General features: G+C 45.0%; 2 protein-coding genes across 4 annotated transcripts in view; one reads left to right on the top strand and one right to left on the bottom strand.

Moving 5' to 3' along the window:
* acaca (acetyl-CoA carboxylase alpha) overlaps window positions 1–6,965 on the top strand; it is a 77,442-nt gene extending 70,477 nt beyond the window's left edge. The window contains exons 47-49 of the mRNA XM_061247987.1: window positions 705–875; window positions 4,371–4,507; window positions 5,033–6,965. Coding sequence (XP_061103971.1) covers window positions 705–875; window positions 4,371–4,507; window positions 5,033–5,159 — 435 coding nt within the window. The 3' untranslated portion in view covers window positions 5,160–6,965. The remainder of the gene's footprint in view (window positions 1–704; window positions 876–4,370; window positions 4,508–5,032) is intronic.
* Window positions 6,966–10,344: 3,379 nt separating this feature from the next.
* Window positions 10,345–17,500, bottom strand: part of aatf (apoptosis antagonizing transcription factor) — a 73,413-nt gene continuing 66,257 nt past the window's right edge. For all 3 annotated transcript variants that reach the window (XM_061250308.1, XM_061250305.1, XM_061250306.1), the window contains one exon: window positions 10,345–13,969. In XM_061250308.1, coding sequence (XP_061106292.1) covers window positions 13,906–13,969 — 64 coding nt within the window. In that variant the 3' untranslated portion in view covers window positions 10,345–13,905. The remainder of the gene's footprint in view (window positions 13,970–17,500) is intronic.

Here is a 17,500-nt window from a genome sequence, read left to right as displayed (position 1 = left end):
CCCGCTGCTTCCCCCGCGGGTCACCGCTTTTGAGTTGAAATGGCAACACAACACGATGGCCCTCTGCCAATGAGAAAGAGAGTCCGAAGCACATGACTTTGAGGTGAAGCGAGTCGGTGTTAAGCTTCCTATGCAGTCTGGGATCGGCCTGTGGGGGCGGCCTGTAGCGTAGTGGTGAGGGTAGATGATTGGGACCCGCAAGGTCGGCGGTTCTAATCCCGGTGTAGCCACAATAAGATCCGCACAGCCGTTGGGCCCTTGAGCAAGGCCCTTAACCCTGCATTGCTCCAGGGGAGGATTGTCTCCTGCTTAGTCTAATAAACTGTACGTCGCTCTGGATAAGAGCGTCTGCCAAATGCCAATAATGTAATGTAGTGTAATGGGATCACCACGGATGAACAGAGCGCTGCTTCCAGGAAGTCTGGACTGACCGCTGCGATCTGATTGGCTGCATGTATAACGGTAAATGATAAATTGACTGCATTTATATCCAAAGTCTTGATGCCTCTCATTCATCCATTCACACACACACTCCAATACCAACCACGCAAGGCATCAACCAGCTTGTCGGGAGCTTGGGGGGGTTAGGTGTCTTGCTCAGGGACACTTCGACACAGCCAGGGCAGGGGAATCGAACATGCAGCCCTCCGACCGAACGAGCTCTCTCACCTCCTGCGCTGATGTGGCCCCCGCCTGTCTTCCAGGACGTGCTGGAGTGGCGCACCTCTCGGCAGTTCTTCTACTGGCGTCTGCGGCGGCTGCTCCTGGAGGACATGGTGATGAAGAAGATCCAGGCGGCCAACAGCGAGCTGACCGACGGCCAGATCCAGGCCATGCTGCGCCGCTGGTTCGTGGAGGCCGAGGGCGCGGTTAAGGTACGTCTCCGCCGAGCTCCGCACCGAGGGCCCGAGGGGCCTCCGGGGGTCTCCCCCTCCCCAAACTCTTCACCGAGGGCCACAGACCCCCGAAGGCCCCTCGGTACATCTCCACCGTGCTCCACACTGAGGGCCACAGACCCCCGAAGGCCCCTCGGTACATCTCCACCGTGCTCCACACCGAGGGCCCCAGACCCCGGAGGCTCCTTGGTATGCCTCCACCAAGCTCCGCACCGGGGGCCCCAGACCCCCGAGCGCCCCTCTAACGTCTTCAGCCTGGGCTGACTGGGGCCAGCACCCTCCGTTAGCACGATGCTAATAACCCCTCTGTCGCGCATGGGGTACAGGTATCCCCTTTCTGCTCCACATTCCCTAAATTGCAGGTGCATCTTGCAGTTGCAGGTACAAACCGAACAAGCCTTAAATCAAAAATACAAGAGTCTCTATTATCCATCTAAATGCATTCCATCTTTGACAGTAATCTCTATGGTCTGTATAATGAGTATGATAAACAAACGGGCTGCTGTTTTTATGCTGCTTTTGTTCTGAGAAAAATAAACTACAATAGAATTTGGATTTGGTGCGGTTAAGGTGCGCGTCCACCGAGCTCCGCACTAAGGGCCACGGACCCCCCCCCCGAGGGCTGAGCTGAGTAGAGCCAGCACCCTCCGTTAGCAGGATGCTAATAACCCCTCTGTCGCGCATGGAGCACAGCTACCCGCCTTCTCCTCCCCCTTCCGCAAATCCCCGAGCCAGTATGTCTGCAGCCAGCGGCGGTTACGGTGCGTCTTTCAGGCCCGAAGGCGTGACACGACACCCGCAAATCCCTCTCCTCTCTGAAACCGCCGCCCCGGGGCCCAGCGAGGCCCGGCAGGAAACGTCAGCGCTAACCTTCAGCGCTCGCTAAGCGGGGGCTAGGCTAACGCGGCGCGAGGTCGGGGCGGCGTGGGGCCGAGCCTCTGGCTGCAGAATAGCCGCGGCGCAAAACAAACCTGCACCCAGAGGTGATAAGAGTGTCCCTCATCTTCCAGACTGTGCTTTAGATGGGAGCTGAAAAGGCAGGGAAGGAAAGAAAAAAAAAAGAACAGAAAGGATGAGGGAAAAAAGGCCTGGAGGGATGCCAAGTTCCCAAGGTGGTGTACAAGTATCTTTGGAAGCCGGCGTCTTGTTAGCTAATACATTACACCAATCAGAGCGAGCTATCTTAAGCTACAATTAATCTGCACCCTGGCACGCGCTGATAGGACAGCAACACGCTGTTTCTTAATTAAAAGCAAACGGATTAAAAATGATTAATAACGGTATTAAATATTCTCATGGACTACAAGCATGGGGGAATATAGCTTTCTTATGCGGACTCAAAACGGAGAAGTCATTAACGTGCTCGCAATCTTCATAAGCCACAGCTCTCCTTTGTTTGGGATCAGAAGTTGCTTACCTCATGAATATGCATTTCACTATCGAGTTTGGTCAAAAAAGGTGTCAGTGTGTGGCGTTTGGTCCCTCTGGCTCCTTTGAAACTTGTTGACTTTTGATATGGACATTTCCCGGTCCCTTTTATTGTCAGTGGTCCATGTTTTAACGCACGCTTGCCCGGGAGTGGCACAAGAACGTAGGGGAAAAACACTATTTTAATCACGCGTGCATAGTCAGACCTGCTTGGTGTATACTTGTGCAAGTCGGAATCGTGTGAAATAATGTCATTTTAATTGGACAGAGAAATCAAATGAGCCTTAAATCAAAACTATAAGAAGACACCGAGTTATCTATTTAAATGCATTCTATCTTTGACAGTAAATAGAGTATAATAAACAAACCGCCTGCTGTTTTGATGCTGCTTTTGTCCTGAGAAAAATAAACTACAATAGGATTTGAATTTGGAAGTTCAAAAGAATATTTTATGGAGAAATTTTTATTCACTTTTATTCTGCAGGCTTTTCAGGTCCTGATTTAAGAATAATTTTCTTCTGCATGTAAAATCTGAAACAGGCCTTTTCCCCATCAAAACATGAAACAGAAAGTTCAGTGTAGTCAGTGCGCAGTAATATTTTTTTTCTGGTTTTTAATCTGTTAATAAATATTAACTGCAGCACATTTCCAAATATTATTGTTTATATTTGTCATTAATCTTTTCAAGTTTGAAGGCCCGTGTAGTTGGTAGCGCACTCCAGAGCATATAGGCTCACACACTGGCACTGCGTCAAAACTGCTCAGTCACTCACCCCCGTGTACCTCAAACTGTCCGGGGGGGGGTGGGGGGTGGCAAAAAGGCATACGGAATTAGGAACAAGGTTATTTTATTGTCATCTCTGTAAGGGAGACTTATTTTTATGCCGAGACAAAATGAAAACAGGTACCAGACGGTCATAACAGAATTCTGTTTAGAAAGCAATTACCGGAGCGCCTCTCCAAATTGATTTCATTTGCGGTGGCGGGGCTCCGCCGCGGCCCTCTCTCCCGGTCCTCCCGGCGCGGAGACCGCATTCCCATCAGCCCCTGCCCATCTGCGGGCCGCGCCGAGAGCAGGATCACGGGGAGAGTCGAGCTCGTAAAAAACGCCGTACCGCCGTGCTGCTCAGACCGCCCCTTTCCCCGAGCCCTGTCAGGGAACGACGCGGGAAACAGATGGCTAAAACCCTCAGAAAGACACTGTCACACGTTGAAGGCTGTCGATGTTCTGAAATGATGGCGCCGCGCGGAGCCGTTTCGGGAAGATACGCGAGGGATCGTCTCTTCGCCGTTCTCGGCGTGGTGCATTTCACAGAACATACAGTAGATGAAATCCGTGGTTGAGTGGGCAAAGCCCAATACAGCCTGGCATGAAAGAATCGCAGCTGTAGGGTTGATGAGTCTAGACCGGTGCACCTCACTCCTGGTCCTGGAGAGCCGCAGGGTGTGCTGGTTTTTGTTTTCGCCTTAATATCAGCAACCAATTCAGACCCAAGAAACCAGGTGAGGTGAGATAACTGTGTAATCCACTGCTTCCATTGATCAATTAAGTGCTGAGTAACAACAAAAGCCAGCACGCCCTGCGGCTCTCCAGGACCAGGAGTGAGGACCACTGCTCTAGACTTTGTTGGGTGCCTCGAGACTACTGGTCATCTGTGAGCATGACTGACTGCTTCTCCTCACCTGTAGGAGGGGGTCTTACAGTAGATGAAATCAGTGGTAGAGTGGGCAAAGGCAACCAAGCTGTGCAATAAAGACTCGCAGCTGTACGAATGAGGTTGATGGCTGTAGAACAGGGCTGCCCAACCCTGTTCCTGGAGATCTCCTGTCCTTTTCACTCCAACCCTCTCAAGTGCACCTCATTCTCCAGCTAGAGACCTTCTTCAGTTGCTAACTCATATAATCAGGTGTAAAGGGTTCGAGTGAAAACCTGCAGGATGGTAGCTCTACAGGAACACGGGTGGGCTGTCCTGCTCTGGACTGTGTCGGGTGCCTTCGAGACTATTGGTCAGCTCTGAGCATGACCTGACTGCTTCCCCTTGCCAGGCGTACCTGTGGGACAGTAATGAAGAGGTGGTAGGGTGGATGGAGAGGCAGCTCGCTGAGGAGGAGGGGGCTCGGTCCGTCATCGACGAGAACATCAAGTACATCCGGAGGGACCACATCCTCAAACAGATCCGCAGGTGAGCACTGCTAGGCCTTCACTCACTTGGCCTGTTTAGAAATTGAGCTGATCCTAAGCTGGAATGAATTGTTATGGTCAGCCAGCTAGTCCTGGTAGCTTGTCTGAGCTGGTAGCTGTTTTACCGGCTGTTTCAAAACATAGCTTGAGCTGTCTTTTCCAGCAGGGTCTAACACAACGGGAATCTGACACAACAGGAATAGCCTGCGTTTCCCCTGCAAGGGAGATTGTTGTGAGGTTCTGATTTGACCACCAACTGAAAACATTCAAGTCATTCTATTGTAATCAGACCTGGGTCTCATACGTAATTGTTTTGGATTAAAATACTTTTCTGTGCCCGATTGATATCAACTGGTGCAATTGAGCCAACCAAGAGAACCATAAGGTGGGGTTTACACTCTTAGAGAATATTTAATAGACTCAATATTCAATACACTGGACAAGCTAGGTAAAGCATATAAAATATTGAAAACAAAACCATCAGGTCTGATTCTTACGGTCCTAACTTTACTTCTCTTTCCATCAGCCTGGTCCAAGCCAACCCGGAGGTGGCCATGGATTCCATCGTTCACATGACGCAGCATATTTCAGCCACACAGCGTGCTGAAGTGGTGCGTATCCTCTCCACCATGGACGCGCCTGCTTCCACGTAGATACCACTCTCCCTGCACCGACCCCCCCTGGACAGGAGTGCTTCACATACTCTCTCACACACACACACACACACACACGCACACACACACACACACACAGATGCCTCAGAAGAACTCTTTAAATCCACTCTGCTGTGCTGGAAACTGAGGATAGAGGAGCCAACATGGCACCTGTGGTGGGCTGAAGCCGCAGTGGTGTCGCCTTTGGTGGCGTAACCTGTTGGCCATGATTCTGCTGGGAGACAGGGGTGTAGCTGGACTATTCTTGGGACCGACTGCCTTGGAAAATCCACAGAGGATCCGTAATCTAGCGCACATTTAAAAACTTACTGCTGATACATGTTGTGTTCATAGCGTAGTCTTACCTGACATGCATGGTCAAGTGAGATTTTCACTCTTTATTGAAGTGCAATTTTAATGTGTACAAAAACAGAGCACTGAACCACAAAATAATGTTATGAAGCTGGTACGGAAGCTTAGGTTTGTTTCAACCTGCTGAAGCAAAGGCCATTCTCCAGACAGGAAGCAATGCTCATCCGTGTTACTTAATGAACCTGCCACATGCGTTGGAAATGGCCACAAAAAGTGTACATTTTTTGAAAAAAGTTTGAAAATATTTTATATATAGAAACATAGGTGTCTCTTGTATGTTTAAATGGTTAACACTGGTCAGTAATAGCAGCAGTATTCTGGTATTAGAGTGTATGTGACCAAGGAGACAGGAGCTCTTTTAGACAGAACAATTAATCGTAACATTAACAGTGTAGGGGTACACAGGAAATTGGGGTGGGGGGTTAAGCAGTAGAACCAGTGCAGTGCCAAAAACAGTGTACAAAATTTTTGATCCATTAGTTCATGGTGCCCTGTTTGCAAAATGATATCCTTCTCCAATCAGAAATGTAATTACCAAACGTTGACGATTAGATACCCCAACTAAATAAAATAATATATTTTAATAAATATGAATAATGAATTGAATATAAATAACTAATTTATTAAGTAACGGTCATGTTAAACAGTAAGCAGATGCATAAATGCTTGTCCCTTGAGGCAGTTAAACGTGCCTACACTGTTTCAGAAGAAGAACCCAACTGGCAGTTTTTTGCGTTGGTGAAATGCTGCACATGCATCGCATATGTAATCTTTTACCTGTGACTCGACACTACAAAGAAAACCCCTGAAAAGGGACGCCGGGTTGTGGGGTCCTCTGTTCCTTGCTCCGCAACTCAGAAGTACAGTTGAGAATTGAGCTGAGAGTGGCTGAAAATACTCGTGCAAGAATAGTGAAAAAGCCGACCGGTAAACAAGTTGTGGGTAGAATGAGTTTCTTCTGAGGGGGTGGCTACTGTAGGTTCCAAAGAAGTGTAGGGCCTCAAAATGGTTTAATGCATTGCTTTCATCGGGAGAGTGGGCCAAGCAGTCACCCGATAGTCTCCACTACCTTACAGTTGCGTTGTTCTTACATTCAACGGTTTTTCCACAACAGTAGCCATGTCTACCGGAGAGCCCTTATTGTATCAAATCAGTGACATAGTACTTCTACTGAAGGTCAACAATGCCTTCTTTTTTGTGTTTTTTTTTTGTGTTTTTTTTTTTTGCCTGGTGGCCAATTGTGGACAGGCATTAGAAAGTGACGTCACACCTAGTGTTTATTAGCCCAGTGTTGTATTAGAGTGTCTCGATGTTAGTAGTCCTGTTTATCAAGAACTGGCCTGTTTTACACATGAGGTGGGAAGAGTTTGTGTGTTCTCTGGGGCAAATCCAGTTACCTCAATCTGTTATATTAATAAAGGAAAATAAACTACACTTGTGTTTGCCTTCCATTTATTTTTGCATGTGAAATGATTGCTGGTCTCAGGTATTTTTTTTTTTTTTTTCAAAGCTTTGACTAAAGGGCTAGGCCAAAGGAGCAGGTCCAGTAATAAAACTCGTAATTTAGCTGACACTTTTTATCCAAAGCAACTTACAGTTGATTAGACCAAGCAGGGGACAATCAATTTTGTGGTCATTACGCGCAATGAAGACAGCTGACTTTATAAAAACACAACGCCTGTTTCTCAGAATGTCAACAATTTAGAAAGACATTAAGTAACTTGCCAGAATGCATACTGAGATTAATTGGGTGTAGTCAGAGTTCATACAACTTGGAAGTGCTGGCAGTTTCATAAAACTTACCTCAAACTGACCACATTCAACTGTTCCCTATTGTTTATTAATTTCCAAAATTTTCTCTTGCTCACTCAACATGGTTTCATGTTTTCCTGACAAAGCAAATCTTGGTGGTGTGTGCCGCAAGAAGCAATAGATTTCAGCTCTTATAAATAAATCCACTTTGATATTATAATGGAGTAGATAGAGTTTCAGGGCCAAAGGACCTTCGGTGAACTAAGGTAAGAGTACAGTACTTCCGTTCAGATAGTCCTGTCTGTTGAACTGACAGTTCAGCGATCTGAAATGCCATTAACAGCTACTTTTAACAAAGCAAAACATGATGAGAACACTTGTAATGGAAATTAGACTTGGACTTCCTATTTGTCATGAATAATTGTGCAACAGAAGCCAAAAAACATTGTCTACTAGACTGTATATGAACATAAACTTCAAAACAAATGGGTCATTAATGTAGTTGATAATGAACTTTGGTAATGGAGCATACATTCCCTACAGGCACAATCTCTCAGACCTGAATTAGATCTTTTTTTCCATTTGTCCACAGGAGCTTCACCGGTTAGAGTAGTCCAATCTGTCCTCTCCTGTACCATGTCAGACAGCGCATTAAATATCTTATTAATTCACGTTATTTACACTGAACACAACGCGTCGAAATGTCATCCGAGTGACTACATTTTTCCACCCATGACAAGTTGAAGAACTCATTGAAACAACAATATTGAACAACAATATTGAAAATGTGTTTGAATTAGGTCCGTCCCTATCATTTTGTTCTGTTCATATGCTTTACCCTCATTACAGCTGTCAATTAATCATAGATATTGGAATTGTGAAATGTTCGTTCTGTTTTTTGCAGACTACTAAAATGGGGTATGTAATTCTTGAAGAATTTTTAAGCTATATCCGTTGGCTTGCATGTAAAACATTTAGAGACTTGTCAAATTTTGTTGACCAATTTATTGTGAAGAAATGCCCTATTTGTTGTGGAAACCTCATTTGTCTATACCCATGGCATTCTTTATTCAGCTCATACAGTCTCAGAAAATGTATCATCCTACTATTGTGAAAATCACCTGGATGATGATATTGGCGTGTGGCCCAGGTTATTCTGTGTGCAGGGTTACAGCCATGGTTCTGGTTCCTTTTTTGAGAATGGATAATCGTTAGGTCCCGGAATTAAGGCAAAAAGCTATTTCCCAAGGCATGACCAAGAAGGCATTGTAACACAATTGATTATGTCAATCTCTTGAACATTATTTGACATAAAAATGAAGAATTAAAAGTTTTCTATTAACTAAAAAGTTCATAATGCCCTTCATAATGCATTTGATCTGTGTGTGATAAGGAAAGCTATTGAAAATATTTGATATGAAATTAATTTAAAATGAATAAAAAAACATTTTCTTTAAAAGTGAATTCCTGCATCATGACCATGGGTGTGTGTCCTGTATAAGGTGTTGTCTGTGTCTGCTAGGTGTCAAGGTGAGGAATCCTTTTCTCGGAAACCGAATTGCCATAGACTGAACTGGGAGATTGAATTTCATAATGCAATCATTTTTTACATCTCAGTCAAATGGACAGGACACTATTTAAATCTATTTAAAAGCATTATCAAGGATGCCCTTTGTAATGTACTTGATTTTAGGTCTGCGTGTCCTGTTGACCAGATGCTTTTGAAAATATTTGACAATAACAAAAAAAAAATCTACTAAATAGAATGTGTGAAGACATGTACTTCTTAATTCATTTAGAACTACATCGGTCATGGATAAGTCAAAGGGATACGTGGGAAGTGAAAAATATTTCAGATCAAAATAATTAAAAGTCAACAAAACATTTTCTTTAAAAACTCATTTCCATTGCACCCCATACTTCTTTTCTTCCATCTTATTTACAAATATAAATCCACAAAAATCCTTAAAAAAAAACTTTTAAGTTGAGGTTTAAACTTTAGCCTTGTTTTTTGGTTTTAGAAATCGACACCAGGAAAAAAATAAAACAGAAAATAGCAGTCTTTGCACAAAATGCTATGGCCGCACCCCCAGCTACCAGAGCTGTGGGGTTACTGACTGCAGCCCACTTCGTGGCGGTCTGAATGTTCGACATTAGAGGCTACGCCATGCAAGGTCAGTCACCACATACCTCTCCAGTTCCCCAGGGCTCCTTAAAGCAATCAGATTCATAGACTTCTGACAAGGTTCTACCCAGGGTCCTCCATCAGCCTCTTAAATAAAGTTGTCATCTGTAAAGTTAATATTTTAGTTTGGTAGCTACATTATCAGTTCCCTGTAAAATGATCAGATCCAACCACTTATCTGAGACCTGGTTTCTAAGTTTTGAGGTAAATGCGTTTGAAAGCATGTATATCATTTTTGCATTCAGGTGCATGTGAAATGTTTTTTCAACAACTATGAATAATTTGATAAAGGCAAATGTGTTTGAAGACATTTATGATGAAATATTTTTCAGTGAAAAAAAGAAAAGAAAACCTAAGACTCCTTTTGGACATACGTCCAAAAAAAAAAAGGGTAATAAATGCTAAATATATAAATGTTTTTTTTTTTCTTTCAGATAGATTTGGAAATCATTTTTATTCAACAATCATGGTATATAAATGAATGGAAATGTGGTTGTAGACATTTATGATGAAATATCCATTTCAGTGGAAGAACAGCAAAATAATAAAATAAGATTATACTGTTTTAGAAGTAAAAATATATAATCTAAATGTAATCTTTTTTTGCATGCAGATAGACAACCACAGTGAAACAACCACAGTGAAAAAAATGAATGGTTTGATTTAGGGTTTGAGTTGCAATCAGGTTCAGGTTTGGGTTACAGTCGGCAGGGTTAGAATTAGAGGAAAGACACTGCTCTCATTTTTTCACATTTCATTCAATTGTAATTCAACAACCACAGTGAAATCAATACACGAATATGTGTTTGACGACATTTTTAGGATGAAATATGTCTCACTTTGTGATCCCATGCCCAAAAAAACAGAAGCCAATGCTAATTGCATTCATGTTTATTTTAGAACCATGGTGATGAAAATGGTGAAAAAAAAGAATGTCAAATTGAAAAAAAAATATGTTACATACTGCAATGTAATATTTTAATTCACATGCAATGCAAAAGGATGTATATTCAACAACTGCAGTGATACAAAATGATTAAAACTTGCTAGAAACATTTGTTCAAACATAATGAAAAATATGTTTCAGCAGAAATGACTGTAGTCTAATGTAGTCTGCTACTTACGCCTAAACAGTGAAAAAACTATCCTAAATGTCCTACTCAGGTGGATATAGAATGTGGTAATAAAACATCAATTTTACTGGAAGATAATAAAAAATATGACCATTGTGTTCAAAAACTGAAAAAAGCAGAACATATTTTTTCTATTCAGATTGAAAAAAACAGAAAACATACAAAAAAATAAATGAATGAAACTTTGTTGGCTAATGGAGGTATCATAATCAAGGATGCACATATTTTACAATGCATGTGTTTTTATATATTTTTTATGTTGAAATAGGTTTGTCACTCTTGGCTCTCCGGACAATAAACATTTACATTAGATGGTCTGTGTCTGCTGATTGCTGATCTTGACCAAGACTGAATATTGCTAAATGGGAAAAGATATCGTCTAACTCACCTTAAATGAAATTGAAAAGTGAGGTGTAGAGAGGAAACTAAAGTGACTAAAATGAAAAGTGAGGTGCCCAGAGGAGACATCTCATTCAGGCTACTTTCAGGACGTCCCACATACCACACGGCAAGGTTCCAGATGTCGAATGGACACATGGACTGACACATTGTATAGCTGTAAAATACTTCAAGCTCATTGGCTGAAGATGGGTTCTAATAGCCACAGCCAATGGCGTGGTGGGGGGCGGGGGAGTATAAAGTGTTGTGGTTTGAGGGTGTTTGTTGCTGCAATTCCTCTCGACTGTAAAAACTACCTAAATTACCTATTGTACATTTAAAGGCACAGTCACTAAAACAGCCTGTTTTTGGTAAAGCTCATGAGAGGGGGTGGAGAATGGACAGGTAGATCAGGATAGAGATGTCTTATGTTACGGATATCAGGACATAAAATAAAAATAATATCACGGGACCTTTGAAGACATGCTATGCAAGATTTTTCTCCTTGTTGTGGTCCTGTGTTTACAATCAAAAAAGCCTCCTTCTGCATCCTCAACCCCACCCACTCATCTCCATTTTTATATTTACTTTTTCTATTGTTTTTAATTGCTATATCTCCATATCGCGGTTGCCTTCGAGGAAAAGCAATTCCAAGGTTGACTGGTTTTTAAATGAGCTCTTTCGTCTTGTCATGTCGGTTCTCTGTACTTGTGCTTCATAGCCTCCACAATTGCAATAGCTAGCTAGCCAGGAAAGGTAAAAATCTTGCATAGTATGCCATTAAGTGGCGTCACAGGTGGCCTATTCAAGTGGCCAAAAATATATGTAATCGCTAAGACGCTGAAATTCACTTGCCGACGTGCTATACACTGCATATTTAGTTCTGAGGTAAATACCCTGTATTTCAATGGAACGCTAATTAAAATGGACACAAACTTGCAGTGTGGCAGATGACATTAAATCACCATACACCGACCAACGGGCGAAGCACTTAGTGCGCGTTTTGTATCGAGTCATTTTAATCAGCTCATGACTATAATGACAAGATGGGAGAACCTAAGAATTAATTTAATGTCCGAGTTGTGACGATTATTTGAGAAATATGACCTGCATTGCAAGGCTGGTTCTTGTCATCCTGACTCCAGGAGCTACAATCGAGGTGGAAGCAAAATACATAACCTCATATTGTTCGCTAGGTTCTTCACTTTCAGTTGATGTGTTTATATCCAATAAAGTTTTCGCCATTGCTATCGGTAGCGTCAGTCAAAGGGTAAGAGGTAGTCCTCTTAGAGTAGATGCAGGGGTATTTAGGTGTGATGTGATTATGTTATTACCTACATCCCTGTCATAAAGAAGATATTGTTGTTCCACAGCACAGAATCCTCACCATTCCAACGTCTGAGGCAGAAATGGTGGCTCAGAAACCGTCAACCGTAGTTAGGCCTGTCCATTATCAGGGGTCAACTTATTAAAATGTGTTTGGCGTTGCGGTCACTCAAGTCATGCACTGATAAAGGAACCCAGTAAAAACCAGCCTTAGTTTCTATAGTTGCTGCTTCTGAAGAGAGGCCATGTTTCCGTGCAGTTACCGTGAGTGACAAAGCGTGCAAAAGAAGCTATGCAATACTCACTGCGCTACGAACTATGTGATACAGTGTTCAAACTAACTTGGTCGTACAAGGCTTCTTCGCAAAGACTCCAACATCGGGGTAATCCTGCCACAGCACAGCAGACCAGATTACCTTCACAAGCCAACGCTGTGCTCCTTGCTGCAATATTGTGGGGGGGGGGGGGACTTGCCTGATAACCAGAGTCCTAAATATCCTCCCTCCCGCCTAATGCTTGATGCTTTCCACACACAGATGATCAAAGAGCTATTTTCTTTTTCTTTTTTTTTCTTTTTTTTTTTACATTTCAAGCTTTTTAACTTCAATCGTCTTAAGAGGGATAAGAAGGCAGATCAAAATTAAAATGGGGGTAGGCAAGGAGAGAGGGGGGGGGGGACGGGAGGGAGGGAATCTTTGTAGTCTCTTCCCTTTTGTTTTTGTCTCCCTACTTTCATAGCGGGGCTGCTAGATAGGTCAGCCCCATTACCAATCCAGCAGCCCACAAATATTTAAAACAAATTGAATCGCACACCCAATACCCATCACAATTACGCGAGGCACAATAACTAAATTAGCAATTCAACACAATAATTGGAAATGCGGCTGGCTCGTTCCCGCCGGCCTCCCTCAGGGCCCCCGCTGATCTATGGAGGCTCCACGGCCCCGCCGACTCCGCGGCTAATTACAGACGCGCTACGATGGAGCTGTTTGTCTCCAAATACCGCTCTCCGAGTGTTGAGGAACGGGAGTGCGCGGGGAGAATTATAAAGAATGACAATGCACGTTACGTCATGTTTGCTCTTTTGTCGTTTTTTTTTTTATTCTTTTAAGACAATGTTCGTAAATGGTACAAAAATTAAGATTGGACAAGAACGTTTTTTCCCCGCGCTCGGTCATGTGTTGTTCAGCGGCGGCGGTTTGGCGTTCGATGCGCTGGAACGTACGCGGTGCGCGCTGCCAAGACAGCTAGGCCTTGTGGGATCGAGGAGGACTTGTCTATTCATCAGCGCCCATCGAGTAAGTCTTTCACGGGGTGTTAAACACGACAATGTTGGATCTCTGAGACTAATGAAGCTACAAACGCGTACACGTTGTAGCAACAGAATTGTGCCATCGAGTCCTTTCAGCCCAAAAAGTTTGTAGGGAATTGTGGGAGTCGTAGTTCACCGAGTCCTCGCTCCAGGCAGTCCTGAATGCAGGGTCAAGTCTAGCGGAAGGGGCGGGGCCTGAGAGGGGTTAGCAGGAAGCGGACGGCAGCTGCACTTCCTGCTTCCTGCTCCGATGGCCTCAGGAAGCTCCAGTCACATCCTCCTGGGATCTCACTCCCGCGGAACTCCATCGAAAGCCGAGTTCTTCCCGAAGAGTGAGCGGAACAGCTCCGTCCTGCACACGGGAAAAGGGAAAAAACACCCGTAAGCAACGGCATCGACAACAGAAATAAATAATTCCACATTTTTAAAAACAAAATGCAACTGAAAATCCGTGTGTGAAATAAATTAAAATGACACATGAATATTTGAGGGGGGGAAAAAAAATTATACTTTGATGGTCAATAAGAGTCTTATTTTGATCTTAATATTTTTGCACCATTCCTGAAATTGTACGAGTATTTTCCAATTTCAATTTAATTTCCAAAAAGTTGGTTGCCTTGGGAAAGAAAAAAAAAAAGAAAAAAAAAAGATACAAGCTGAATGACCCAATAATAACACGATGACAAATCTGTTAAGTGTTACGGAAAGATACGCGTTATCAAAATGTCCGACATTCATTTTTTACAGATTAAGCGGCGGTTTCAGCCGAGGAGGAGTCGGCCTTACGAAAACACGCACTTATAAACAAATAATTCTAAATCACGCGTCTTTGATGAGCGCATTAATTTCGCCCGACGCCGTCACTGTAAATCCACGTCTTAATCCATATCTCTCCCGCCGTCCTCCCATAAGCCTATATCTGATAGGTTTTTAAAAATCTTTCAAGTCCATTAGCTCAGTATGCATCATTGGTTAAGACTAGCTATGATATTGGAGATGGGCTGTGATATTTAATAGAAGGTTTTAGATTGCATGGCCGTGTGTGGGTAGAGAGGAGGATTTTCCAATCTGGACGGAGATGGCGGGGAGGGGGGGGAAATGCATGAATGAGATGACCCAAAACTGTCTGCGCTGATAATAATTAAAATCTATCGGGGAGAAGGGCACCCTTCTGGAGCGGGTCACGGTGCGGGGGAGGGGTCGGGGGGGACAGGGTGGCCCACGGGACGCCGTGGCAGGGAGGAACGGGTCGGGAGGGTGCGTCGGGAGGGTGCGTGCAGGTGTAACCCCCGGCCCAGCACTTTTTGGATGCCTCCCTTGATGGCCCTGGAGAAACACAGAGCCGGAGAGGCCGGGTTCTGATTCAGGAGAAATGCGGGTTCAGGAGCAGCGGTGCCATCTCTCGTGTCCGGAATGTGACCTGGGTGAAACGTACTCTGAGCCCTGGGGTGAACGGGGCTTACGGCAGCCTGCTTTGGGATGAAAAGCAGTGCGCTCCGCACTTTTAAGGCCGACCAGGTGACGGAACGCACCGGCCCTTTAAGACTGACCAGGTGACAGAATGCAACGCCCCTTTAAGACTGACCAGGAGACGGAACGCACCGCCCCTTTAAGACTGACCAGGTGACGGAAGGCACCGCCCCTTTAAGACTGACCAGGTGACGGAACGCACCGCCCCTTTAAGACTGACCAGGTGACGGAACGCACCGCCCCTTTAAGACTGACCAGGTGACGGAACGCACCGCCCCTTTAAGACTGACCAGGTGACAGAACGCACCGGCCCTTTAAGACTGACCAGGTGACGGAACGCACCGGCCCTTTAAGACTGATCAGGTGACGGAACGCACCGGCCCTTTAAGACTGACCAGGTGACGGAACGCACCGGCCCTTTAAGACTGACCAGGTGATGGAACGCACCGCCCCTTTAAGACTGATCAGGTGACGGAACGCACCGGCCCTTTAAGACTGATCAGGTGACGGAACGCACCGCCCCTTTAAGACTGACCAGGTGACGGAACGCACCGCCCCTTTAAGACTGGCCGGGTGTGTTCAGCCAGATAGAGGATATTTATTCTGAAATATTCCTCCCTTCTGTCCTGTAAGTATTTCAATCAGAGGGATATTTACTCTGCTGAGCAGAGAGGCTGGCCCATCACAGCCTGCAGACCAGAGTCTGTCTGTCTGTCTGTCTGTCTGTCTGTCTACTGAGAAGCCTGCAGCCCCATAGTGTGTGTATAGCTGCTAAACACACACACTCCACTGCTATAGCAGCACTTAATTACCCAGGACACTTAATTACACAGGGGACTCAAACACAGGTCAAATACACAGATACTGAAATTGATGAAAAATAAAGTGTTGAATGTCAAATCAAATAAATATCTAAATACATATACAGATAATTTCTGCTAAGTGATTCTAAGTGACCAAATGCCAGACTAAAGCATAAACATAAAATACATTCACTCAGGTCTTTTCTGACAGTGAATGAATGATTTTATCGAGTGATTAACAAATGGAATTCTCAGCGATGTGAAGCACACGCGTGTGAGTGTACTCATCATGGCATCAAGCGCTGCTGAGAAGTCCTGACTATTTCAACACACCTGTGTTTGTGCAATAGCGGCAATTCTCTGAAATCATGCAAATTGGTTTGCGTTTCTATTACCAGCGAAACTGGGAGAATGTGGAGGAGTTGATCCCTGGGGGAAAGGTACACGGACAGAGACAGGCGGACAGGCAGACAGGCGGACAGAGACAGGCGGACAGGCGGACTGGCGGACAGGCAGACAGGCAGACAGGCAGACAGGCAGACAGGCAGGCAGGCAGGCGGACAGGCGGACAGGCGGACAGGCGGACAGGCGGACAGGCGGACAGGCAGGCGGACAGGCGGACAGGCGGACAGGCAGACAGGCAGACAGGCAGACAGGCAGACAGGCAGACAGGCAGGCAGACGGACAGACGGACAGGCGGACGGACAGACGGACAGGCGGACAGACGGACAGACGGACAGACGGACAGACGGACAGGCGGACAGGCGGACAGGCGGACAGAAACAGGCAGACAGGCGGACAGGCGGACGGATGTACACGTGCTCTGGAGCTGAATGCCTGGTGGCTGTGGGTTCAGGAGCAGCAGTGCCATCTCTCTGGAATGGCTGGAATGTGACCCGGTGTACCGCACTGTGTCCTGGGGCGAACGGGGCATATCGCAGCCTGCTTTGGGAAGAGGATGTGGAGCAGTGTGCTCTGCAGCTTTCCCTAACACTGACACGTCAGCAGACCGACATCAAATGTAAAAAAGGAACAGCCAGCACTCAAAATATAGATAATTTTATGTGTTTTATATTAGCAGCAGTCAAAAGGACACGTTTCGGATATACAGCCTTCAAGCCTTCACTGAAAAATGATCTGGCCATTCATTCACTCACACACTCACACACACACACACACACACACACACACAGATACACTAACAGTGATAAGGCCAGGTTAAGCAGACTGAAGCTCACACACACACACACACACACACGGAGATAAACTAACAGTGATAGGCCAGGTTAGGCGCTGAGGCTCATACACACACACACACACACACACACACACACACACACACACACACACACACACACACATAAACTAACAGTGATAAGGCCAGGTTAGGCAGACTCTGAGGCTCACACACACACACACACACACACACACACACACAGATAAACTAACAGTGATAAGGCCAGGTTAGGCGCTGAGGCTCATACATACATACACACACACACACACACACACACACACACACACACAGATAAGGCCAGGTTAGGCTCATACACACACACACACACACACACACACACACACACAGATAAGGCCAGGTTAGGCTCATACAC

Source organism: Conger conger, chromosome 7 (assembly GCF_963514075.1).
Source record: "Conger conger chromosome 7, fConCon1.1, whole genome shotgun sequence".
NCBI lineage: Eukaryota > Metazoa > Chordata > Actinopteri > Anguilliformes > Congridae > Conger > Conger conger.
This window is presented reverse-complemented; position numbering and strand designations above follow the sequence as displayed.